Raw genomic sequence first — 27,153 nt, 5'->3', positions numbered from 1 at the left:
TGCAGAATTTCTATGGCAGAAAGACCCAAAAAGTAAACAAGTCACCTAACTTCAGGTAAAACACCCAGCAGTTGAGATGCATGTCAACAGCCCAATGCAAACTCTTCACGGCCCTAAACTACGTACAACTTCCCCCTTCTGCGAGCAGGGACGCAGAAAAGCCCAAAACGTTTGGTTAACCGTAGACATTAACAGCCTGCCTGAAGCAAAAGAATAAAAACCACGGAAGGCAAGTAAGTCAGAAATTTGGGGAAATCTGCACACATTTATGATCCCTGGACACTGAACAGGCACCTCGGAGATCATCCGTCTACTTCCAAAAAGCCGTAAAATGAGAGGCGATTCTGTCGACCCCGTTGAGCTCGGCCCCAAAGCGTTGCTGCCTCTGTTCCTCCAGCTACAAGAGGCGAGAGCGATTTCGCAAGGGTACAAGCGAGGTATCCCAGGGTGGGGGAGAGCAAAGGCAGGAAATACTTTTCCGGAAGCCCCTCGGCCATCGTTCGTGGCCACAATGAACGCCTGTCGGGCCGCGGGGCCCGGGGCGAGCCAGGCGCCGGCCGGGGAGCCCGTGTCCGCGCTCCGGCCCGCGGGCTGCCTTACCTTGCCCAGTAGGGCCTTCGTCCTGGCGCCATCTTCATGAAACCTCACGAACCCGAAAAGGCGGCTGTGGGGAGAGAGACACGCGGCTCGTTAGAGCTCGGGGAACGCCACCGATCCACCCCTTCCCGAGTCCGAGGCCCCGGCGGCGGCTACCGCACAGAGAGCGCCAAGCCGAGGTGCCCGCCCCGCCGCCGCCAGAGGCAAGCCGCGCTCGGGCTTCCCCGGAGAGCGGCGCCAGCCCGTCCGGAGCCGACCGGGCGGGTGACGGCGGCCCGTACCTGTCCAGTCCGCCGAGCGCCTCCCTCTCCTCGGCTGTCAGGCTGGGGGACGCCTCCTCGCTCTCGCCGCTCGCTTTTCCCGCCGCCATTTTCTTTTCCTCATCACCGAAAGCGGCGGCGGCAGCGGCGGCGGTAGCGAGCGACACTCCGCAGGATTTCATGGAAACGCAGCGAATTCACAACTCCAACGCCGACACCCCCCGCCCCGGGCCGGGGCCCGCAACGACGCCCACAGTCTCCGCTCGGGACTGGCACACCAACTTTATCGCCGCCTCCTCCTCCGCCGCGGACGGCAGCGACGAAAAATCCCAACGCGGCGGCGGTGAAGGCGGCGGCGGCAGGGGCTGCGGAGCCCCCGGGTCGGCAGCGGCGGCGGCTCGGCTGTAGGGTCACATCGCGGGGGCGGGCGGGGGACAGCCACAGGCGGGGACGGCGGGAACGGCTGGAGCGCGCGGGACTGGGGGGCAAGGGGGGGTATTCGTAGGAGACACAAACTTCCCCGGCACCAGCACAAAGTTGTTGTAATTGTGTCACACAGCGAACCCCACGCCGCCGCCGTGACCCCCCCCTCCGCGCCCGGGCAGCGCCGCCAATCGGCGCTGCCCGCTCGCCTCACGTGACCTTTGTTGACTCACGTCAGCCGTGGCTCCACTTAACTTGCTAGCTGCGGAACCCCGCCCACCGAGGCCGCCACCGACGGGGAGCGGGACGCAGGCCAATTCTGGCCGGTGGTTGGCTGCTGGGCCCGTCTGTCGGGGGGAAAGGGTTGTCACCAAGAGGCAGCAGGCAGATAGGTTGTGCTGGTTAAATACACTGGAGCAGAGAATGGAGGGTCCGGGCCGTGTCACCTCGGGAGCCGTGGCGGGATGGAGCGGGGGGGGGGGGGGGGAGGCGGCGTGGGGGAAGGGGAGCGGTGGGGAAGGGCGAGGTCCGGCACCGCCCGCGGCGGGCGTGAGCAGTGAGCGAGGACGCCATGGACGGCCTTTCCCTGCCGGAGAGCTCGGCGGTAGGCCTAGACCACGGCCTCTGCTGTCCCGTGCTCCGGGGGGTCCCGGGCTTCACTGGGCCTGGTAAGGGTTGCCTCGCCGGGTGGCGGCGCACGGCCCCTGACCTCCGCCCTCCGAAGAAGGCGCACACTTTTGGCACCGCTGGAAATAATGGCCTCCGAGAAGAGCGCGCTCCGGGAGCGGCTGCTGGCCCCAGCCCGGCGGCTTGGGCGCCGCCCTAAGCCAGGCCTGCGCTCCCTGCCCCGATCCCCTCACTAGCACGGAAAGTGAAGGGGGAAGTCTTCCTGACCCCCGGCCGGAGTGAATGAAGAGTCGCCCATGGGGTCTGGCTCACCGATCACGGCTCCCCACCGCCGAAGGTCTGTTGGCGGCACTTTGGGGCCAAATTTTCGTACTACCTGCGTTTTGTTAGTGGTAGTTCGTTATGATACTGCAAGAAAATGACAGTTGTTAAGCAGATCTCCAGAATGTTGGTTTCGCTTTCTGTTGCTGATCTCAGGGGGTCCTTCATGGAAGAGTTCGGGCTGCTTGTAGACAGGCCTAAGGGAAGACGTAGTTAAGATCCTCATCACAGCTTGCAACCCAGAAAAGCCTTTTCTACCCCCAACAACATGCCTTAGACAACAGTAACAGTTTCTTGTTCTGACCGTATCTTAGATGTGAATAAATGTCACTAGTCTGGTTTTCAATCCGAAGTGTAATTGGGAGAAAAAGAAAATGTGCCTTTAGTCCATTACTCTTTTCAAAAGACAAATTTAGTAAAGTATGACTCATATAATAGATCTGTTACAAGGCACACCTCCAGGCTTCAGAGATAGGAAAAGATTAATTCATGGACATACGATGGCAAGGTTTTCTTTATAAACATGGACTCTTTTCTACTTTTTAATAACCAATAGACATGATATATTTAACTTGGATTTCAAAATATAAGGAAGACAATTCAGTGCTGACTCAGTAATCCTAGCAGTATTCAGTGAAAAGCTGTAGAAATCCCAACTGATTTTGCACACAGACACGGTTTTAAATTGTTCCCCTGAGACCAGTAACTAGACTAACAAACTGTAGTTTCATATAGATTATATTTCATGTTTAATTACTTTCTCTGAAACACCTCTTCCATTCTTTGTGGTATTCTATTTTATTTGAATGAGTATAGAGAGCCAAATGTTTCCTACAGCTAAATTAACACATGCATTGTTAACGTTGTCACAAACATGACCTTCAAAGCCTGGGAGATTTTGACACCAAGATCTTCCCTCCACACACACACTTAGACTTGCACAAACATAGATAGAATTCAGCCAGCATTTGGCCATCTTCCTGGAGTTGGCGGTTCTTGGCTCAAGCCCTTAAGAATTGTAAGACTACCACCCCAAGTCCCTCAAAACCTTTCCCACCACATAATTATGACTAGATAATAGCAGAATTGCACTGAGTGGATGCAGTGGATGGCATTGCAGTGACACAGACCTGGACTCAAATCCTTACTGCACAGGCTGTGTGACCTTGAGAAGATTACTTACCAACTAAGCTGGAGTCCTGTCTAGTCCAACTACAGAACTCCATCCTCCATTATGAAGCATGAAACAACTTTTATAAAGTAACATCAATCTTTTTATCACTATGTAATTTTTTAGATCTCAAATAGCTTATAATTTGACAAATAAGTGTAAATACAATATGTATGAAGCCTCCAAGGTTTGAGTCCTCACTGAAGAAAGAAATGGTGAAATAAATGATTGTGTGATTATTTCTATGTAAAATGAATCTGAAAACCCATATGGAGGGCAGAGAGGTTGAGCCGGAGCATGAGCTATGAAATCATACAGCTCTGAGTTCGAATCCTAACTCTACCACTTAATAGCTGGGTGACCTTACACAAGTTAGTCTACTTTGAGCTTCAGTGCCCGCATCTGTGAAAAAGAAAATATATCCACTTTGCAATATTATTTTGAATATTAAATGCCATAAGGTAGGTAAAGTGCCAGATACATTCAAAGACCTCAAAGAAAAAAAGGAAGGGAGAGAGTGAGAGAGGAAGGAAGGTAGGTTGGAATTTGCAAAATCCTTTCTTGCTTTCACATACTGGGTTCTAAATGTATTGATCACCACTCTACCAATCACTGCCTCCTTATCCTCCCTGACCTCTCTATAAATCCAACACATAGTTTTAATTCGCATTTTACTTAAAGCATATAATACCAATATTGCTACACCCCACCTTTATTCTAAAATTAAACCTCATATCACAACTGATTCTTATTTCATAATTCTAACTTAATACAGTAGGAGCAGGGGAGAGTAATTTGAATTTACCAAGTTAATATGACTAAATATACGCATAGGTAAATCAACATTTTAAAATTATATAAATTTGTGTCATGCTGAGTCCGATTATGGACTAATTAGTGTATAATTTGTAGTTAATACTTATGTAAGTACCATCAATTAATATCAGAGAAGAAGCCTACTCAATTACAGGAAAACAAATTCAACTTTCCTTCAAAGAACTACATACTTAACCTGAAGCATTTAGGAATATGTAGTTCATAATGTTAGTGTCATGTAACCCATACAGATAAAAAGTCAAAAGAACTTACCAGCTCTTCCCATACTCACTGGTGACATCCAAACACATTGATGACAAAAATAAATACAGAGTAAGGGTTGAGGGGAGATAGGGAACCAAGTACAAAAACTTCAGTTGTCAAAATAGTTTGGGGACTTCTAAATGAAATCAGGACTACCCATACCTACCAGGAACCTAGATTTCTACCCTCTCCAGGCTGTAAAGAGACACCTCAAATGACCACCTCACTGGGAAGGCTGGACTTCCACTCCAAACCAACAGAAATGGTAGTTGGAGGTAGTGATACCTCCCTGCTGAGTTGGTGTGAGAGGAGGCCTACTACCAGTGGTAACCAGGCTACTGCACCCATAGTATTGATGGAAGCTAAGTGGGGGGCCCTAAAGAGGCACTGCCCTGTCTCCCAGCCAGGGTAATATCAATGGAGACCTACCGGGGAGCCAGAACAACCATCCACATCCAGCAGTAACAAGACCTTCCCCTTCCGCTAATCAACCAAGGTTGAGTAAGGAACCTGGACTTCTCCCACCCCTACCCGAAAGTGATAAGGCAGTGCTTTCCCTTCCCTAACCAGAATGATGCCAGAGGAGGCCTACTAAAACAGAAAATTTAAATGAGATCCAGAGTCTCATAATACCAAAAATGTCCAGGTTTCAACCAAAAATCCTTTGTACCAAGAACCAGAATAATCAGAGCTTAATTAGGAAATACAATCAACAGATGAGAACACTGAGGTAAATCAGATGTTCAAATTATCTGACAAGGATTTTAAAGCAATCATCATGAAAATGTTTCAATGAGCAATTACAAAGCCGCTTGAAACAAATGCAAAACCAGAAAATCACAACTGAGAAATAGGAAGTTTCAGCAAAGAAATAGAAGATACGAAGAAGTACCAAATGGAAATTTTAGAACTGAAAAATATAGTAGCCAAAATAAAAACCTAATGTATGGGTTCAACATCAGAATGGAAGGGATAGAGAAAATCAGTGAACATCAAGACAGAACAATAGAAATTACCCAATCTTAACAACAGAGAGAAAATAGGCTGAAAAATAGTAATAAACAGAGCCTCAAGGATCTGTGAGACTATAACAAAAGATCTAACACTTGTGTTGTTAGAGTCCCAGAAGGAGAGGAAGAAAAGGTCAGGGCCCAAAAAGTATGCAAAGAAATAATGGCTGAAAATATCCCAAATTGACATGGTCCCTATCCTGAGCACTTACTCGGAGAATTGTATAAATAAATTCTATACCATAATGTACAATGATGAGTGCTATAAGCTTCGCCAGAATTTCTGTGGATAAGGCATCTTTATCAGCTTAGAGGGACCAAATAAAGCTCCTAGCAAACAGACGACGAATTAGTAGGAAATGGGAGGTTGGTGTAGAGCTTTGTGTGTTCCAGCCAGAGGCAGCAACATATCTTCAAAATCACAGAAGCCTAAGAATGTGAGAGCTCTGGTAACTTCAAGAAGCTGAGACCAAGGTAAGGAAGGAACTGGGAGTTGAAGTTGAAAAATTAGAAAAACATACTCGAGAATCATACCAATGCTTATAGTGATTTTAGGCATCGAAAGAATAACTGTGGATTTGCTATTGGTGTTAGTTCTGCTTCATTAAACAAGATTTCCTTTCACCTGGGCTGAGCCGTAGGCACCAACCTCAATGAATATTGGCTAGCCAACTGGTCTAGCCCTTTTGCTAGACTTGGGGTCAGAAAACTATACCCTACAGGCCAAAACCAGCCTGCTACCTGTATTTGTATAGCTACTTCATCATGCATTAAAATTATATGAAATTCAAATTTGGCTGTCCATAAATAAAGTTTTATTAGAACACAGTCATGCTTACTCATTTATGTATTGTCTATGGCTACATTCTCAAAACACAGATAGTTGCACAGAGAATGTATGTGGTAGTCTCATCACTTCCCACTGCTGCTTAGTGTCCTACAAATCACAGTAATGCTGTTACAGCTTGGCAGTGTTTCAAGTGCCATGCATTTAACACCATTACATTATTTTTTGAATCATCAGTACACGTCTATCATGTCAAAACAAGAAAAAAGAGAAAAATGGACTCCAGATAAGCTGTTAAGGCCCAGTAGAGTGTGGATGGTTTTGTTGTAAATTTGATGGCAAAGCATTTATTATATATGTCAATGTTATTAGGCTACACTCATCACAATAGTCCCAACTGATAGGAAAGCAACAGTGAGAACAATTAGAGAATTTAAAACAGAATATTTCATCATAGAAGAATTCCTTCACCAACATAAAAAATGAAAAGGAGACTGCAACCAAAGTCATTTTCTGAGTAGCTCATTTCTTAGCCAAACAAGGAAAGCTGTTTAATTAAATTGTGTTTGATTGTACCAGCCAAAGTAATGTGCCCAGAGAAAATAAATTTAAGGCTATTAACCTTTCAGCTTTGAACAGTTGCTTAAAGTGTTGAGGACTCTGGGAGCAACATCAGTAGTCAACTGAAAAACAAGGCAATTACCTAAGTGAGTTTTCCTCGGCTCTTCGTGAGTTAGGGAATATGGATACTACTCAATTATTACTTATTTGAGGAGTCAATGCCCTGTTTGAAGTGACTGAAACATTAGCCTCAGCTTTCAAAGCAGCTGAAAAAGCACTAATACCCTACAACATGAAGTAGAACCTGCTAAGATGTGTTACAACTGGTGGTAACAAAAATAAGTGTGAAGCAGAAAAATGCTTATTTGAACAAATTACAAAGTTGGTGAGATGTAAGTTGTTTAAACCCTATGGCTATTCATTGTATTACTCATTGGTAATTACTCTGTGATAATATTTGAATTTAGCATGTGTTATTGAACCAGCATTGTCCCCAGTAACTTCATTCATACTCATGAATTTAACCATCATCCGTTCTGTGAATTTTTATCAGAAGTAAAAACTGAATATCCTGACTTGCCCTACCACAGAGCAGTTCAATGTCTTAGCAGTGGCAAAGTTCTTCTGTGCTCTTTGGAGCTCAAGACCAAAATTGAGAACTTTTGAATGAGAACAGCCCTCAAACCCTATTATCAACCTATGACTGGCTTTGGAAACTAGCTTTTGCTGAAGGTTTGGTAATAGGTCTCAACGAACTTCACCACTTCCAAGGTAAAACAACACTTACACATGAAGTTTACACAACAGTAAAGTCATTTTGATGAAAAATAACATTGCCCAAACTACAAGTACTGTCAAGCCACTTTCTATAGTTCCATGCTATCGAAACTTAAAATAAGAAGCAAATTATCTATTCCTATACAGATTTGCAGCACATGTGTTTTTCAAGTTCAAGCGACAGTTCCAAGAGACCTCAATTTTTCAGACCTCGATGGAAGCACAAAGGAAATGTCTATATTTCAAAATTCATTTAATGGTGCCAATTGAGTAGTTTCTACCTAACTATCATTTGGAAGTGATTAACTGCAATGTAATGATATATTAAAAGGCAAATAACAAGAGAAAAATCTAATAGAATTCTTGGGGCGCCTGGTTGGCTCAGTGGGTTATAGCCTCTGCCTTCAGCTCCGGTCATGGTCCCAGGGTTCTGGGATCGACCCCAGGCGTCGGGCTCTCTGCTCCACAGGGAGCCTGCTTCCTCCTCTCTCTCTCTCTGCCTGCCTCTCTGCCTGCTTGTGATCTCTGTCAAATGAATAAATAAAATCTTTGAAAGAAAAAGGGGGAAAAAAAGAATTCTATAAATGCCTTCTATGCAACATGCTCAATTAAAATCATATGCACATGGATTGACGTCAGTGTTTGGCAGTGTCTATCTGTAGGGAAAGACATTTTCAAAAATGAAATACATAAGATCCCATTACAGATTAGCATTAACAGATGAACATTTGCAAACTAATTCGATGATAAGCGATACTACCTTTGAACCTTAATTAAGCAAAATGTATTCCAAAAACAAAGAATCCCGTTTTTCTCATTAGTAGACCTGTATTACCAAAACTCTTCAATTATTACTATTAGATTTTTACGTTTATCAATACAATATTTGTAGAAATTTGTTTTTTCTCTTGCTATGTAAGTACCTGCATAATATCTTTGATTTTGCCTCTTGACCTGCAACATCTAAAATATTTACTATTTCGTCCTATGTAGAAAAGTTTGCCAACCCCTGGTCTACCTAATTGATTCCATGACGGCTTCTAGATCAAAATGATATGTTGCTCTTTGTTCCCAAATGTATCCTGTTCTAACTTCTAACAAAAATGCCCTCAAATACGTTAAAAAAAAAAAAAAAAAAAAGACAAGGTTTCACAATATCAAAGACTAACAGTGACAGGTAATCTAAAGCTTGGATCTGAGTGAAATTGATGTTAATTATGAGGCAGATGGTCCTAAATGGCTGGATTAAGAAAACTGCAATCATGGTTTACCTGGGTTTCATTTCCTCAAAGACAGTGACTAAAAAAGGTAGGACGCCACTTATTTAAGGCCCACACTCTATCCCCTGATGACCCACCACCATCTGTCTCCCAACTCACACACTTGGTGCTTAAACCAACAAGAGATGGCAGTTTCTCTCCCCTTGAAAGCTGCTTACCAGAATACTGATCCCTACCCCCACCTCCACTCCATATCCTCTAGACTCCTCTATTTCCTATTTATCTAGGCAAATAGATAAAACAAGTGGGCAGGAAACAGGACAGAGATTGGGAGGAAAAGGGAGGAGACTTATATTTAAGGAAGTGCAGTCCCCATTAACATGGCCAGCTCCATGGGACTGAAACCCAAGCAGGAACACAGGGCACTGTGATAAGAAGGGCCTCATGCTTGGTTTAATGCTCTGCTGTTACCCTCTTGAAATTCTCGATTTTTGAACAAAAATTCTCATTTTGCATGTAACTTTCCTGCAAATTCTGTAGCCAGACCTGGCCTAAGCGTTAAGGAAAGGCCAGCTTCTTTAAAATCCCTGAGAGAAACCTGTGCTAGCAACTGTATTGGGAAATGTATCACACTGGTAAATAAGCTTGCCCAGATAAAAACAAACGTCAATCTGTCTGATTTTTCACATCTAGAATTTTAGAGAGAAAAATTGATAACCCCCAAATGTAATCTATATCTGAGTCATCTTTCAGTAAAGATGTCAGGAAAACACTCCCTGTTCTTTAAGGGATCATAAAAGGTGAAGTTAGACTATGTGGACATTAGTGTGCTCAGCAGCTAAAGCCTGGAGATGGAGATTTTGCCACTACTTCCATAGACACAAGGTGGATCCAGAGGTAACCTGTTCAATTGCCTGTGGACAGATACTGAGCTTACAGAAACCTTGTTTTATTTGAGAGTAAGGAGAATAATCAGCACAGAAGTATGGGAAGAGCAGTGTATCTAGAAAAGTTAGAGAAATCAGAGGAAATGGGCACGCTTCTTCACCATGATCAAGAAGAAAATTTCAGAAACTTGTTGATATTCTTAAAGCTTCTGTAGAAAAAAGAAACAGAAGGAAAGAATAGGTGGGACCGAGATGAAAATCCAGTAGAATGAGATGGAAAGATACAGACAGGGTAAGAAAAATGAGCAAGTACTCTAAGAAAGAAAAAAAAAATTAAAGTACACACTGGGGACAGTAAAAAAGGAAAATTTATCTGGCAGAAAATTAAATTTGGTGACAAGAACAAAGCTGATGCTAAGAAATTGAACAGAATGGAAACAGACAAAGATGGAAACAATGAGAGAAGATGAGAACTGTGGAGGAAGAGTGGAGAGAATGAAGAATCAACATATAGATAATTTGTGTTCCTAAAACAGGAACAAAGGCAAGTAGAAGAGAAGTCATAAGAAGAAAGTAAAACGGGGGCACCTGGGTGTCTCAGTCAGTTAAGCATCTGCCTTCTGAGTCTGGGGATCAAACCCCATATCGGGATCTCTGCTTGGCAGGGAATCTGCTTGTCCCTCTTCCTCTGCTCCTTCCCCCACTCATGCTCTCTCTCTCTCTCTCTCTCTCTCCTCTCTCAAATAAATAAAATTGCCAGAAGAAGAAAAAGAAGAAGAAGAAGGAGGAGGAGGAGGAGGAGGGGGAGAAAGTAAAACAGAAACTTTCCTGTGTTGAAGAACAGTGTATGTTAATTGAAAGAGCCCACTGTGTTCTAGCCAAAGTCAATAAAAGGGGACACACAGCTGGACACATTATGACAAAAGTTTTAACCTACAATATTGTCTGTAATTGTTCAGAAAGAAAATGAAATCAGCTTTCCCAGATAAAAGCCAACATCAGTCTGTCTGATTTCTCATATCTAGAATTTTAGATAGAAAAATTGGTGACCCCCAAAGGTAATGTATATCTGAGTCATCTTTCAGTATAGATGTCAGAGAAACACTCTGCTTTTTAAGGGATCATAAAATATAGCACATTCTTGAAAACACTGGTTGCGGTATTTTCCAGCCAACCAAAAGATGAAATTTAAAAAACAACAAAAAAAGAAAGAAATAGAAAAAAAAAAAAAGGCTCAGAAATGGGAAGGTCATGCAAGGGAGCCTTATCATGTCAAAACAGAAGTGCATTTAAATAACTACACTGTATCTAATTATAAAACTAAATCCGAATCACAATTTTTTTTCCCAAATTAGGTTCTGAATTTTAAAAATAGTAATAAAAGTAGGGGCACCCGGGTGGGGCAGTTGGTTAAGCATCCAGCTCTTCGTTTCAGCTCAGGTCCTGATCTTGGGGTTATGAGATCAAGCCCCCTGTTGGCCTCTGTGTTCAGCATGGAGTCTGCTTGAGATTCTCTCTCTCTCTCTCCCTCTGCCCCTCATGCTTGTTTTATCTCTCTCTACAATAAATAATAAATAAATCATTGAAAATTGTAATAAAAGTATATAAAACTAAAACCCAAGTTACCATTTTCATTGGTTAGATTGAGGAATGAAGTAAAAATACAGTATGCTTAATTTTATATCTTGAAAGTATTATTCAAGGGGTGCCTGGCTGGCTCAGTGGGAGTGGCCTGTGACTCTTGATCTTGGAGTTGTGAGTTTGCACTGGAGTAGACATTGGGTGTAGAGATTACTAAAAAAATAAAATAAAATAAACTTTTTAAGAAAGTATTCAAAATATGTCATTTCATTAGAAAAATGTGCCATTTCACTCTAGACGCATCGATTAGATGAAAATAAGTTAAAGAGAGCTTTTGGAAAACCTACAGATATGTGCCAGGTAATATATTTACTATATCAGTTGGGAAATAGAAAGGTATAGTAAAAAACACAAGTTTCCCCTTCCTCCACATAGCCACTTTCAACTAGTAGAATAAAATACTTTTGAAAACAATGGAAAAGATAAAAATGAAACTGAAGATAAAGAAAATGGAGGAGAAATATTAATAAATAAGTCACAAAACAAAATGGCATAAAACCAAAGGTTTCAGAATTTTAAAATATAAATCCCCTGTTAAAAGACTTGGCTGAGGGGCGCCTGGGTGGCTCAGTGGGTTAAGCTGCTGCCTTCGGCTCAGGTCATGATCTCAGGGTCCTGGGATCGAGTCCCGCATCGGGCTCTCTGCTCAGCAGGGAGCCTGCTTCCTCCTCTCTCTCTCTGCCTGCCTCTCTGCCTATTTGTGATCTCTCTCTGTCAAATAAATAAATAAAATCTTAAAAAATAAAATAAAATAAAAGACTTGGCTGAGTAAAAGTGATTTAATATAATCTAGTTGTAGGAGACATAACCAATAAAAATGACATTATATGTTACAAAGTAAAAAATAGGAAAAGGCATATTAGACAAATGCAGACCAAAAAAGGTAGGGGGTGGGGGAGCAGAGGGGAAGGAGTTGGCAATATTAGAGCATCAAAGACAAAAAGCATTAACTAGGCAAAGAGAGTTAATTTGATATTAGTTAAAGGGTACAAATGAAAATTCTCATCATGTTGACATTCAAAGCCAGACCATCAAATAACATCCAAATATACAGATATATCAAAATATACAAAATACACAGATCTTTCTTGGTTTATGATGGGATTACTTCCCAATAAACCCATTATAAGTTGAAAATACTGGAAATGGAAAATTGGGCAAAATTATCTAACTGAAGCCTACTTTATAACAAAGTGTTGACTATCTCATGTAATTTATTGAGTACTATACTGAAAGTGGAAGACAGAATGGTTGTATGGGTGCAGAATGGTTTTAAATATGTCACTTGGTATTCACTTTGGTGGCTGACTGGGAGCTGTAGTTCACTGCCACTACCAAGCATCATAAAAGTGTATTCTATCACATATCACTAGCCCAGGAAAAGACCAAAATTCAAACTTCAAAGCACAGTTTCTACTGCAGGTGTATAGTTTTGCACCATCATAAAGTCAAAAAATCATCTAAGTTGAACCATTGTAAGTTAGAGACTGTCTATATAAAGAAAAACTACTCGAAATTATATTAGGGTTCTCCAGAGAAACAAAACTGACAGCATATAATATGTATGTATGTACGTATATGAGATAAAGAGAGGTTTATTTTAAGGGATTGGCTCCTGTCATTGTGGGGGCTGGCAAATCTGAGATTTGTAGATCTGTAGAGGGCTTACAGGCTAGAAACTCAGATAAAAGTTGGTGTTGAAGCCTTCTTCAAAGACTTGAGGGCAGACCAGCAGCCTGAAAACTCAGGCAGAGATTCTGTGTTGTGGTCTTGAGGGGAAATTGCTTCTTTTTTGGGAAACTTCAGTCTTGGCTCTTCAGGCCTTCAACTGATTGGATGAGGCCCACCCACATAATGGAGAATAATCTGCTCCACTCAGAGTCAACTGACTGTAAATTTTAATCACATCCACATATACCTTTACAGCAACATCTAGACTAGTGTTTGACCAAACAAATGTGCACCATAGCCTAGCCAAATTGATGCATGAAATAAACTATCAGAGAAATATTGGGAGAAACTGACATAAAGACAACCGTAATACATGACTAACATATCTCTAAGTCATTGGATATATCAAGCAGACCGATAAACACAAATATAAGGAATACGAATACTATTAAGAATACATGTGGGGCGCCTGAGTGGCTCAGTGGGTTAAAGCCTCTCCCTTCAGCTCAGGTCATGATTCCAGGGTCCTGGGATCAAACCCCACTTTGGGCTCTCTGCTCAGCAGGGATCCTGCTTCCTCCTCTCTCTCTCTGCCTGCCTCTCTGCCTGCTTGTAATCTCTATCAAATAAATAAATAAAATCTTTAAAAAAAAGAATATATGTAATATAGTACGGATTATAGCTAAACTATATATGAATATTATATACATTTTTATATTATAAATTATATGTATAGATGAGAATGGTGGTTGCAGTCCAAAAAAGAGTAATGTTGGGGGGCACCTGGGTGGTTCAGTTGGTAAAGCGTCTGCCTTTAGCTCAGGTCAATCTCAGGGTCCTGGTGTGGAGTCCCGGGTCGGGTTCGTGCTCAACGGGAAGCCTGCCTTCTGCCTACCACTCCCCGACTTCTGTGTTCTCTCTCTCTGTCGAAGAAATAAACAAAATCTTTAAAAAATAATAATAATCATGCTGGATCCATACCTCACACTTTGTACCAGGATATATCTCAGGTGGATCAAAAATTTAAATATTTAAATTGAAACCACAAAAGTAATAGAAGAGCCATGGGAGACATTTTTCACATACTCTCAGAGTGTGGAAAGCCTTTCTGACACAGAACCCAAAGCCATTAAAAAAAAAACTAATAAATTCAACTAAATAGAAATCATCTCTCTGGCAAATCCCTTCAAAGCAAAGTCAAAAGACAAATGAAAAATTGGGGGCAATATTTGAAATTCTTATCACTGACAAATGCTTCATTTCTCTAATAAAGTTTTTATAAATCCATAAGAAAAAAAGACGAGTAATGTAATAAAAAGTTGATATGAGCAGCCATTTCATAGAAAGAAATATACGAATGGCTCTTAAAAGAATGAAAAGATCCTAGAACTTAGTCATAAGAGACAAGCAAATTAAACGTAATCTGAGATACCATTTTCACTGGTCAGAATGGCAAAGATACAAAAGATACACTGTGCTATTGATTCTGTGGGGAAATAGGCACTTTCATACATTGCTGGTAGGTATTGCCAACATCCATAGGAATTAATCTGGCAATGTTTATCAAAATTTCAAATTGTGAAATTAGACCTTGTGAGATAATAGAAAATATATATATTGGTCTCTGCCCCCCACTGCCCTTCCTGGAAACAGAGTTTCTAAAACCCTTGTAACTTCTTAAGTGATTAGAGCACTAGGAACATCTCTTGTTCTAACATTTGTTCTTTGACCCAACCTTGACATGGGACTCCTCAAACCTTTGTAAACTGCTAAGTGATAAGAACACTAGAACCATCTTTTGTTCTAAAGACAACTATAGGTGAGCTCCCGGACTGGAACTTGTCACCAGAAAGACCAAGCCATGATGAGAAGCCTGGGATTTTTCAGCCCCGCCCTTGTGCACTTCTCCAGAGAAGGGAGAGGGTTGGAAACAGAGTTAATGCCTACAAGAGGCAGGCTCCATCAAAACCCCAGTAGCGTGGGGTTCAGGGAGCTTACAAGGGGGTGAACACATCCACATCCTGGAAGGGTGACACACCCGACGCCACAGGGACAGAAGCTCCTGGGCTCGAGACCCTCCCAGACCTTGCCCTCTATATCTCTTCTTCTGGCTGTTCATCTGTATCCTTTATCATGTCCTTTCATAAACTGATAACTGTAAGTAAGAGCCTCCCTGAGTTCTGTGAGTCGCTCTGGTAAATTAATCGAACGTGAGGAAGGGGTCGTGGAAACCTCTGAGTTGTAGCCACAATTTCTGGGGGTCACCTGGGGACCTACGACTTGCAGTCGGCATCTGAGGTGGGAAAGAGAGCCGTCTTGTGGGACTGAGCCCTCAACCTGGGGGATCGGACGCCATCTCCAGGCAGGTGGTGTCAGAATTGAGTTCGACTCTAGGATGCCCACCAATTCAGGGAGAATTGCTTAGTGTGGGGAAAACTCTCTACACATTTAGTGACTAGAAGTGTCAGAAGTGAAGTGTTCTGTGTGATGTAGTAGATCCTGTGATTCGTAAAGGAGGCTGGCTGGTTTTTTAATTCCCTTACCACAGAGGCTGTTGAAGAAAGAATTCAATCGTGAGTCCAGATACAACACTACTAAGCCTTATTTCAGAATGTCCTCTGAAATATACTTTGTGAACACAACTGTGTGACTGAGACCTTGATCTGTCTCTCTGGATGGGGAGGACCTGGCTGGGAGTCTGGCTTAGACTCCAAAAGATTACATTAAAATTCATGTTTTCACCACCTCTTGTCGCCTTATCAGGCCATTCCCAGAAGGTGATCAAGAATTCACCTCCCAGCCTGCCTAGATCTCATTAACCAGGGAATAATGAAAATGTATGAAAAGGAGACACTGAAGTAGCTGGAGGTGGGCTCTCAAATGGCCACAAGTAAATGAAGCCCTCTTATTGGATATCTTTATATCTTTACCTTAACAGTATAGATCAGAATAGGTAATCATGTGATGTCACAAAGTTACATAACAGATACACTGTTAAATGTTTTAGCAAGCAATAACTCTTAAAAAATTGAATTGCAAAGAACCGAATGAGTGGGCATGTGTGTGTATGGATATATACTACATTATAGTTCTCTAACATTATGAGCCTTTGGAATTAAGACATACAAAGTCCAAAAATACAGTTAATACTTTACTGATCAAATATCAGACACTCTGAGTGGGTGATCTTTTATTGAAGTGTTTATATATGAGGAAACATACAATGTGTTCTATTTTTGCCTTTTCAATTCTCTAATACCTGGTTAAATTGTTCATTATATTAGATTTTCTCTGATAAAATAACTGTTGTGGGTCCTGTTTTTCTGATTCAACCTTGGCTAACTAGATAAGAAAACAGTAATTCCAATCAAAATCCCAACGGAAAAATTTAAAAACCTGTCATAACTATTAAAATGGTTCATCCAGAAGACAAAAAGAAAGAATCAAACAATAAAAAAGCCTCTGAAAAAGTCTAAATGCGGGGCTAGGAAGAGATGTCATTGCCCTACCAAATATTACTGCCTGTTCTTAGGCTGCATCAAATTTAAGGAATGTGAAGCTCACAGAGGAAAAAGCAATGTAACAAACCAGAAGGAAAAAAAGCAGACACAAATATTTATAGGAGGTTTGTAATACCTCATGATTATTTTAAAAAATTAAATAACTCCAACTTAGACCATATACCAAAATTAGTTTGGGATAGATTTAAGAGTTACATGTCCCCCTGTGTAACTTTTGGTTTGAGGCAAGGATCCTTAATGGATGTTAATATCATGGGATGAAAGAAACAGGATACTCACATGGTATTTTGGAAAGTTACCACCCCACAGATTACTCATTAGTTTCATTTTTTTTAAGTTTTTTTTTTTTTTAAGATTTTATTTATTTATCTGAGAGAGAGAACAAGCAGAGAAAGAAAGAGAGAGAAAAGCGGACTCTCAGCTGAGCAGGAAGCCTGATGCGGGTCTTGATCCCAGGACCCAGAGATCATGACCTGAGCCAAAGGCAGACAACTGACTGAGCTACCCAGGTGACCCCACTGATTAGTTTTAAGGGTGGGTATCTGGTGGTCACCACCTTAACTAAGTGATGATCCTACTTAGCATCACTGCTAAAAGGACAAAGAGACATTTGTATCTCCTGATGTGATGTAACACGTTACTTCTGAAGTGTTGTAGCAAAAAATACTAACCCAGGGGTGCCTGGGTGGCTCAGTGGGTTAAAGCCTCTCCTTTCAGCTCAGGTCATGATCCTGGAGTCCTGGAATCAAGCCCCGCATCGGGCTCTCTGCTCGACGAGGAGCCTCTCTCTCTGCCTGCCTCATTGCTTACTTGTGATCTCTGTCTGGCAAATAAATAAATAAATAAAATCTTAAAAAAAAATAACCCAAATCTAATCAAACCTCTAGACCTAACTTCAAGTTTAAAGATGAGGATGATAAAGGGACATATTAAACAGTAGATGAGGAAATAATTGGGCCAAGCCCGAGTGCTGAACATGATACACAGAATTGTTCTAGACTCATCAAAAAGACCATGTTGGGGGGCGGGGGAAAGAGCCAGGGCACTGTCATAGATGAAAAGAAATACAGTAATAAGCCACAATGTGTAACCTAGATTGGATTCTGTTTGGGAAGGAAAAAAATGGTTGTAAAAGACATTTGGCGTATAAATAGGAAAATTTAAATATGAACTGAGTATTAGGGAATTATTATTAATTAATTGGCTTAGGTCTGATGACCATATTGTGAATAGGTAGGAGGATGTCCTCATTCTTAGATGATATATTTTGGAATGTTTAAGGGTTAAATATCAGGATATCTGCAACTTACTTTCAGATAGGTACAAAAAAAAGTATTATATTGAAAAAAGAGAAAGCAAATATGAAAAAGGCTAACAATTAGCTAACCTAAGTGGAACAAATGTGGATGTTCATTATGCTATTCTTTCAACTTTCCGGGTGTTTGAAAATTTTCAAATTAAAAAAATTGGCGGATAAGGTTTAAAAGTGGAAAAAAAAATCAGGAAAAACCCCATAGTTAACATTTTTATGGTTATGCCATAGGGAAAACTTTTAAGGTATTATTCAGAAACAAGAGCCATTAAGGTGGCCCTGAATGAAACAAGAGCCATCCAGGGCCACCTGTATGGCTCCCTTGGTTGGGCGGCCAACTCTTGATTTCAGCTCAGATCAAGATCTTAGGGTCCTGGTGTCATGCTCTGCGCTCAGTGGTGAGTCAACTTGAGGATTCTCTCTCTCCCTCTCCCTCTGCCCCTCCTCCTGCTCTTTCTTTTTCAAGTAAATAAGTAAATCTTAAAAAAGATAAAAGAAAGCCATTCAGTTAAAGACTCGTGGATTTAACTACGTACAAATTTAAAATTTTGAATCCCAAATAAGCACCATAAACAAATGGCAAACAAAACATGCAACATATTTGACAAGAAAAGTTGAATATTTTTGTTCTATATTCCAGTTCCTACAACTAAAAAAAAAAAAAAAAATCCAAAATTTACACTCGGATAGAAAACCAGGGTCATGAATAGATAATTCAAAAAAAAAAAAAAAAAGGACAAAGAGGAAAAGATACAGAATACCCTAGTATTAACAATTATTCAGTGGATGTTTCTTCACCTTCATTAGAATAGTCTGAGATGCATTGTTAAAAATGCAGCTTCCTGGGGGCACCTGGGTGGCTCAGTCGGTTAAGACTTTGACTCTTGATCTCAGCTCAGGTCTTGATCTCAGGGTTGTGAGTTCAAGTACCACCTTGGGCTCCAGGCTGGGCATGGAGCCTACTTTGTAAAAAAATGCAGCTTCCTGGACCTTACCTATTACCTACTGACCTTAAATCTGTGGGGGTAAGTCCTCAGTATCTGTGTAATCAAAAGTCCCCACGTGATTTGTATGTACGCTATTTGGGAATCAAGGGCAGGAATCAAAACTTTTCTTCTTTCAATCTGCTTAGCTTTATCTCAAAAGAAATGCAGGGAAACAGAGTCCAGTCTGAGTATCACTTTGCTTCTGGGCTGTATGCTCTCTTAAACTCCTTAACCTCCTGGAATCTGTTTTCTCATCAGTATGTTGCCAGTGACACTCACCTTGAAGGGCTGATGTAAGAACTAGAGACAATGGAAATGCCTGGTCCTGCGCTTGGCATGGAACAGCTTCCTAATAAATGATGCTTATTATTATTTTCACTATAACTCATATCCCACTTTTAAATAGCTACAGTTCTTTTTTTCCAGGTAACGTCATCCTTTTCTTCTTCTAGGTGTGTCTGTGTGTGTGACAGCACTTCATGCTTGCTTACTTGCCGAAAAACTGGCAACAACCCTGTTATGAACTGAACGCTACACCCACCCCCCAAATCTGTTGAAGTCCTAACCCCCAGAACCTCAGAACGTGACCTTCTTTGGAAACAGGGTATGTTGCAGATAGCATTAGTTAAGATGCAGTCATACCGGAGTAAAGTGAACCCCTTAATATGACTGGTGCCCTTATAAGAAGAGGGAAATTTGGGCCCAGACGTATTAGAGGGAAGATGGATGTGAAGACACATTAAAGAAAACAGCCACATGAATCCTGTGATGGATCTACAAGCCACGGAATGGCCAGGATTGCCAGCAACCACCAGAAATAGGCAAGAGGCAGGGAAGGATTTTCCCGGACAGGTTTCCTAGGGATCACAGCCCGCTGAGACTAATTTAGGACTTCTGTCCTCCAGGACTATGAGACAATTCATCACGATTGTTTCCAGCCACCCAGGATTTGGTGTTATGTTAAGGCAGCCCCTAGGAAACTAATTCAAACCCAAATAGCCTTCACTGGCTGAGTGTAAAACAAACTGTGGTACATCCATACGCTGAAATACAACAGGAGCGAATCACGAAGACATTACACTGAGTGAAAGAAGCCAGTCTCTGGAAGTTACATCCTGTGTGATTTCATTTACGTAACGGTCTGTTAAAGGCAAGTCTACAGGGACAGAGAGCAGCCCTGCGTCTGCCAGGGCTGGGGTGGGGCCAGAGTTTGACTACAGCAGGGAAGCGTGAGGGAAATTTTTGGAGTCACAGAACTGCTCTGTGTCCTCATGGTGGCTGTGGTTACACGAGCCTATGTATAGGTTAAAATGCATAGGGCTCTATGTCTGAAGAGAGTTAATTTTATGGTCTGTTAATTTGGGTATTAAAAAAAAAAAAAAGAAACACACACACACACACAGACACACACGCACATACCCAAATAAATATCTTTTTAAAAATACTTTAAAAGTAATTTCCCATCTGGATTTTTTTTTTTTTTTTTTGCCAGAAAAGCTGCTTTGTGAAGGCTCTGCCCCACTAGCCCTTGCATTCTGTGAGTCTGTTCTTCTGTCTGCAGAAGGAGGGAATCCGTCTAGAACACCTCTTTTCCTCCATCTCAAATTGTGACCCTCGGCACTCCTTTTGTGGCAGTGGGTATGAGGATGGGTTTGGAGAGAACTGGGCTTTTGAAAGCCAGTGGGCTCTGGACCCACACACGTAGTCGGTCAATGGGAATAGTTGTGCTTTTGTCTTCTACATTCTGTCTCAAATCCTCTGGATTAGAATAGCTCCTCCCAAGCCAGAGCCAGGCACTCAGGGAGTTCATACAACCCTGGATTCCAGGGCCTACTCTGGGGCTCACCCATCTGACCCTTTGGCACGTTCCAATGTGGATTGTGATGGATCCTGGGACACTGGCTCTAGTGGTCAGCAATTCCAAACAAGGCCCTGGGAGGGGGAGGGTGCTGCAATTGAACTTCTTGATCCTTGTCTGCACATGGATTAGACACAAGGAAATAACAGGAACTCAGAGAAGGGCTATAGATCTATGCCTCCTCTGAGGTAGCGTGGAAAGAACCCTAAACCATTTGTTTTCACAGACAGGATGATACTTTTGGAAAAGGACTTGGTGGACAACACAGATGGGGAAGTGCCACGGTGACAAGGAAGGTGCTGACCCCCAGCCAGCAGGGCCGGAGGGTAGCACTGAATAGCAAGAGGTGCCCTGTACTCGAAGCACTAAACCATCCACGTTTTAGGGCTCGTGCTAAGGACTCTCATCCCCACAACAACCCTGCGAGAGCCGGGCTGTCACTGCCTTGACTGGTGAGGAAACAGAGACTTTGAGTCATGCCAGCTCACAATGGGAAGAGGTGTCCAAGGTAACAGGGCTGTTCCCTGGCTGGCAGCTCCAGTCTTCCAAGTCAACACCCCATGAGAGGACCCTTGAGTCCTGGTGTCAGGCCCATTTTGTCTCCCAGCACGTGCACCAGAGAAGGGGACTGACATCCCTTTTCACAAAGGCTGGTGGAGGTCGCCAAGGGCACCCTGAGTCCTTGCCAATATAGTACAGCACTCAGAAAAAAAAATTTTGATTTTATAGAGTGGAATGGCTTTCTTGAACATTATTTTCTATGTAAATCCAAACTAGAAAAGCAGAGTTGGGCCTCTGTGGTTGAAGGTGGGGGCAGGGGTGGCCTGAGGCTCCCCCAAGGGCTCCCAGAGCACCCCAGTGAAGGCCGTTTAGCTGAGGTTCACACTTACTGTGAGAAGTACAGGTGGTGCCATGATCTCTAAGGCTCTGACTTTGGGTTAGGAAGAACCAGGGAGGATCCTGGGGGGGATTCACGCCTGGGTTATTTGGCCTAGGGCTGAGGAGTGGGCCTCAGGATACAGGTCCCTTGGAGATGGGCACCGCCTTCCCCACTCTCCTGTCTGGCCAGCCCATGGCAGCCATGAACTGCCACTCACGGGAAAAGAAACATTGTCACCAGGTTACACCTAATGCATTTTATTCTTTAAAGATAAAGCTTACTAAGCTAAAAACTCCCAACAACGCTCCCTTTTTGCTGGCCCTTCTAAAAGGCATCATCTCGTTTTGTTTACCAACAAAAGTTCAACGTTCGAGTTCAGTGTTGGTGTAGGATCGTCAGCCGATGGTCAGGGTCAAGTGCTGTTCACATCGGCATCATCAAACGGACCTCTTTCTCATAGACGTCAGGGATCACGCCCACTGGGGAATTGATCATGTGTACAGTGTTCTTGCTGAACAGCTTGAACTCATAGTGGATGAGCTGTTCCCAAAAGCCGTTATTGGGCCGGATGATGGGGCGGCACGACTTGGTCCACGTGTGGGCGTCTAGCAGCGACATGGCATGGTACTTCATAAGGTAGGCGAGGCAGAGCGCTGCGGAGCGGCTCACCCCGGCGGCACAGTGCAGCAACGTGCGGCCCTGCTTCATCTCCACGCTGTGGATGTGGTCGGCGATTGGGTCAAAAAAGTCGTAGAGACGTGAGCTTGGAGCATCAGCCACCGGCACCTGTACGTATTGGATATCCTCATAGAAAGTGTTGACCACTTCTACTGACACGTTGATGACCGTGGTGATGTGGTTGCTGGACAGCATGAGTTTGTTGTTGGCCGCCACGCCGTTGCTGATGTACAGGCTGCTGGTTATCTGGGAGAGGCCGTGGACCGAGGGCTGCCGGGCAGCCTGAGCCGGGACGGGACATGGAGATGTTGTCATCAAGGCGGTGGGCAGTGGTCTTTTCCGGAAGGGTTCGGGGCACCACTCCCGCGCGCAAGTTGAAGAAACAGCAGCGCTGTGAAGTCTCAGTCGAGGGTCTGGGGTACAGAAGACCAGTCACTGGTCACCACCCTCTCCCCGCCCCCCCCCCAGGGGCGTCACAATCCCTTTTTTGTCCAGCCCACGGGTTTCCATGGTGGGGGCAACTGGCCACAGGGAGGATTTGGCCACCATGCCAGGTCGTCAAAGACACCCCAGATCCCTTTTTATCTCTCTCCGTAGTCTCTCACTTTGCAAGCCTTAATTCTTATCTGCTTGACGTTTTAGAGCATTCTAATACAAGATACCTAGTACATGTTTCAACGGTTGGATCACACTGAACACACTATCTATCAATGCTTCTATTTTATTGGTGTGGAAGAACAGGGCATAGACTTTTTCTAGAAAGTAGCTAGATGCAGGTTTGGTTGGGCTGGGTGGCCTGCCCTGATAATTCTTTGTCGACTGTAGCCCTAGAGCTATACTCCTGCATACAAAACACATCGGAACTGGTCAGATGAATATTGTTGACTCATAAATCGCCCTTTACCTATCATTAAGTTGGTCTGTGGTGGACAGTTTTGATGAATTAAGCTATGTCCCCATCCATTTGAGCACACAGCCCAAACGATTTGTCACCTGATTCGACTTCATTACCTGGGAGACAACAGCTCAGATTATCTTGTCTACTTTCTTCAAAAAAGAATGCCCACATGCTTTTGTAAACTGTAAGCCCTCTTGACTGCCATCGGTCTCTCCCTGGTAATATTAAACATTCTGGAACAACAACGGTCCCTCATAATTGGGCCAAAAATAGGTATTTAAAATGTTATCTGAGAATTACATTTCCTCTCAGCTAAAATTTTTGTGGTGTTCTGTGACTATGAGCAGAGACAACCTGTTTAGGAATGGTCAGGGGAATGATAACCTCAGAAGACAATGCCCTTTTCTTTCTCTTGATTGGCATAATCAGATTATTTTGCATTGCTTAAATGGTCAGCGCCCACAATTCTATCTGGAGGAAAACAGAGCACAAACTATCAAGTAAATATGAAAACTGTCTATTGGGGATAGTTTCTTTGGGCTAAAATTACTGAAAAGGGTTTAGCCTAACGTTTAAGATATGGCAACATGAGGAGGAGATTTGTAAGTCTATGGAATGGTATTGAACGCCCTGAAGAGTAATATTAGAGTTTAGTTATTTCCTATGTAGAGGGTTCTTAAACTTTAAAAATGTAGTAAAATTAACCAAACAAGGGGCGCCTGGGTAGCTCAGTGGGTTAAAGCCTCTGCCTTCGGCTCAGGTCTTGATCCTGGGGTCCTGGGATCGATCCCCACATTGGGCTCTCTGCTCAGCGGGGAGCCTCCTTCCCTTCCTCTCTCTCTGCCTGCCTCTCTTCCTATTTGTGATCTCTGTCTGTCAAATAAATAAATAAAATCTTAAAAAAAAAATTAACCGAAGCAATTTCACACACTATTCTCAAGGACAAGCATGACTCATATTAAATAGATTCATTTATTTATTCTTTCAACCAATATTCTGTGACGCTCTTTCTTTCTGAGGGATGTTGGATGTCTTAAAACTCCATCATGGGGTTTCTCCCAGGTGAGTGAGGAGTTGATGTTTTCTCCTCCTGAGTATGGAAACAGGTTGCTTTTGATTCCCACTTATCTCTACTTTTCCTTATCTTTTTTAAAGATTTTACTTTATTTTTTAAGATTTTGTTTATTTATTTGAGAGAGAGAATGAGAGAGAGAGAGAGAGTGAGAGCATGAAAAGAGGGAGGGTCAGAGGGAGAAGCAGATTCCCTGCCAAGCAGGGACCCTGTTGCGGAACTGGATCCCAGGACTCCAGGATCATGACCTGAGCTGAAAGCAGTTGCTTAACTGACTGAGCCACCCAGGTGCCCTAAAGATTTAAAAACAAATTTTTTTTAAGATTTTATTTATTTATTTGACAGACAGAGATCACAAGTAGGCAGAGAGCCAGGCAGAGAGATAGAGGGGGAAGCAGGCTCCCTGCTAAGCAGAGAGCCCAATGCGGGGCTCGATCCCAGGACACTGGAATCATGACCTGAGTGGAAGGCAGAGGCTTTAACTCACTGAGCTACCCAGGCACCCAAGATTTTACTTTTTAGTAACCTCTACACACAATGTGGGGCTTGAGCACACAACCCCAAGGTCAAGAGTCGCATGTTCCACTGACTGAGCCAGTCAGGTGCCCCAACTTTTCCTTATTATTTAGGGAAGAGAATATATAAGGGACTTCCCAAGGACACAGTCTCTTCCTTCCAGTGGAAGAGACCCTGGAGGTCAAGAACTAGTTACCATTCGGATTTCTCAATTCAGTAGTCAAGGCCCTCTCCAATCTGATCTAAGCCTGCCCTTCAAGTCTCATTTATTCATTTATTCACCAAATTTATAATGAAGACTATATCGTGTGCCAGGCATTTTCACCCATATAAATCTTCAGTTCTGACCAAACAAATCAAATGTTCTTGGCAAATACAAAATATCCATTCTTGCTTCCTTATTTTTGCTCACGCCACTTCTCTCTCTTGAGAAAATTTCTTGCTCCTGTCTGCCTACTGAATCCTATCCAGGCCTCAAGACTCAGCTTGATTAATTTAAAAAAGCATCAGCTGAACATTCAATCTGTGTCAAGTACGGTTGTAGCCTTGTGTAGATTCAACACAACACACACAGGCCCAGCTATCAAAGAGCTCAGAGTTTGGTCACAGAGATAGATAATCATAAAAGAGTCCAGAAGAGAGAGGGATTCATTGTTTTATGTGTGTGTGTGTTTGGGGACAGAAGGCTGGAGGGGGATGTCATGAAAAGCTTCACAGAAAAGACGATCTGGAACAAAGCTTTTTGTTCATTTGTTGGTTTTTATTATTTATTGTTTATTCTGTCCAAGTTTTCGTCTTGCAAAATTTCAAATCTACAGAAAAGCTGTGAGAAAAGAACAATGAGGAGTCACTTATCCTTCACCTAGAATTCCTCTATTGTTAATACCATGTTCCTTTTTTTCTCTCTGTTTAGATATACCAACACACATATTTATTTGTTCCTTGTTTCTTTTTGCTGAACCCTGGATTGTTAACTGCAGATTTAGCAAACAACACTTTAGCAGTTCAGCATTCAGCATGTATCTCCTAAGGGCAAATGCATTCTCTTACATAACCTCAACACAATGGCCATACTCAGGAAATGGAACACTGACCTAACACCATTATCTAATATATAATACATACTTAAAAATTCATTGATCTTCCCAATAATGTTATTTGTAACTACTTTTTTTTTTTTTTTGCCCCACTTGGATCCAGGATGAAATCGAGGATCACATGCTGCATTCCCTTGTCACGCTTTTTCAGCAACTTTTCATTTGAAACACTTTCTGTGTCTTTGGTTTGGTGTGGCTTGGTTTGGTCTTTCCGGACATCGACACTTTTGAAGAGTCCTGGCCAGTTTTGCCAAAGAACTTCCAATGTGGACGTGTTTGATCATTCCTTTGGTATTAGATATAGGTGAAATGGTTTTGGCAAGAATACTACCAGAATGTGACATTCTAGGTCCATGGCAGTGGGGACATCGGCAACGTGTTTGTCTATTGATGATGATAATTTTGACCACCTGGTTAAGGTGACATTAGCTAGCTTTCTACATTGTTCAAAAGTCACTTTCACTCTTTCTAATTAATAAGGAATATGTAGGGTGGTGTTGCAGGAAATCATCAAGAGGACATAACTGCTGGTTGAACTACAAGTTGGACCTGGGGATCAGAGGCTCCTAATCTCCTTGCCTGCCCTTGGAATGTGCACTCTGCTTGCCTTCCCTGCACCAGAAGCTGCTGCAAGGACATAGCCTTGAGATAGTAATGTGGTGTTGAGACCATTGGACAGTATATATGGCTGTACCCAGTTAAGGCCTTTATATAAACTTTTAAGATTCTGGTGGGTGGGTGTGGAGATCTACTCATCTTGTAGTCACCCTAGATAAATTGTGTAAGTTTCCTTGTTTGTTAAAGCTGCCAGCTACTAATTGGGAGCGGTCTATCTCTTTCTTTGGTCTCTCCTTGCCCTGCGTCTACAGGGGCTAGTTTGCGAACCAACAGGTAGTACTCTGAGTTTGTGGGACTATCTTTGGAATAGACCTTGAAGGATGAACACATGTTTTCCAGGCAGACAAGAAGAGGGGAATATTCTAGATAGAAAGGGAAGTATCTGCAAGGGCACAAAGGTGTGAAATGGTGTCAGGAGGAAAGAGAACAACATCTTAGTTACTAGAACACTCCGAGCGAGGCAGGAGAAGTGGTAGGTACAGTGACTGGAGGAGCCGGCAGCCAAGATGGATTCGTGGAGGGGGCCGTTCAGTGGGGAGCAAGGCAACTCTCAAGGGAATGAGGGCTGTCACAGTAGCCTTTGGTGAGCAATGACTAATCTATTGCCGACTCTCTTCTGACAAGGAAGCTGGATCGAGTCCAAATATAGTTCATTTCCTCAAGTGTACACAGGGGCCAGGCCAC

General features: G+C 42.8%; 2 protein-coding genes across 14 annotated transcripts in view; both read right to left on the bottom strand.

Moving 5' to 3' along the window:
• Positions 1–1,433, bottom strand: part of KDM6A (lysine demethylase 6A) — a 203,804-nt gene extending 202,371 nt beyond the window's left edge. For 7 of the 13 annotated variants that reach the window (XM_004754933.2, XM_004754934.2, XM_004754936.2 and 4 more), the window contains exons 1-2: positions 879–1,430; positions 601–664 (exon numbers count right to left, since the gene is read on the bottom strand). In XM_004754933.2, coding sequence (XP_004754990.1) covers positions 601–664; positions 879–1,039 — 225 coding nt within the window. In that variant the 5' untranslated portion in view covers positions 1,040–1,430. Of the gene's footprint in view, positions 1–600; positions 665–878 lie in introns of all 13 variants that reach the window. The other 6 variants (XM_004754937.2, XM_013057521.2, XM_013057522.2 and 3 more) reach the window with 4 other exon arrangements.
• Positions 1,434–21,840: 20,407 nt separating this feature from the next.
• DUSP21 (dual specificity phosphatase 21) lies at positions 21,841–22,820 on the bottom strand. The gene has a single exon (XM_004754932.3). The coding sequence runs from the start codon at positions 22,581–22,583 to the stop codon at positions 22,014–22,016; it is 570 nt and encodes a 189-aa protein (XP_004754989.1). The 5' UTR covers positions 22,584–22,820; the 3' UTR covers positions 21,841–22,013.
• Positions 22,821–27,153: the final 4,333 nt, after the last annotated feature.

Source organism: Mustela putorius, unplaced genomic scaffold, assembly GCF_011764305.1.
Source record: "Mustela putorius furo isolate JIRA1106 unplaced genomic scaffold, ASM1176430v1.1 tig00003836_pilon_pilon_pilon, whole genome shotgun sequence".
In the NCBI taxonomy this organism is placed as follows: Eukaryota; Metazoa; Chordata; class Mammalia; order Carnivora; family Mustelidae; genus Mustela; species Mustela putorius.
The sequence above is the reverse complement of the archived record's forward strand: the minus strand, read 5'-3'. Positions and strand labels throughout refer to the sequence as shown.

What these genes read in the sequence shown, in the direction of transcription:
- DUSP21 (XM_004754932.3), bottom strand. Translation starts at nt 22,583, where the DNA reads ATGACAACATCTCCATGTCCCGTCCCGGCTCAGGCTGCCCGGCAGCCC.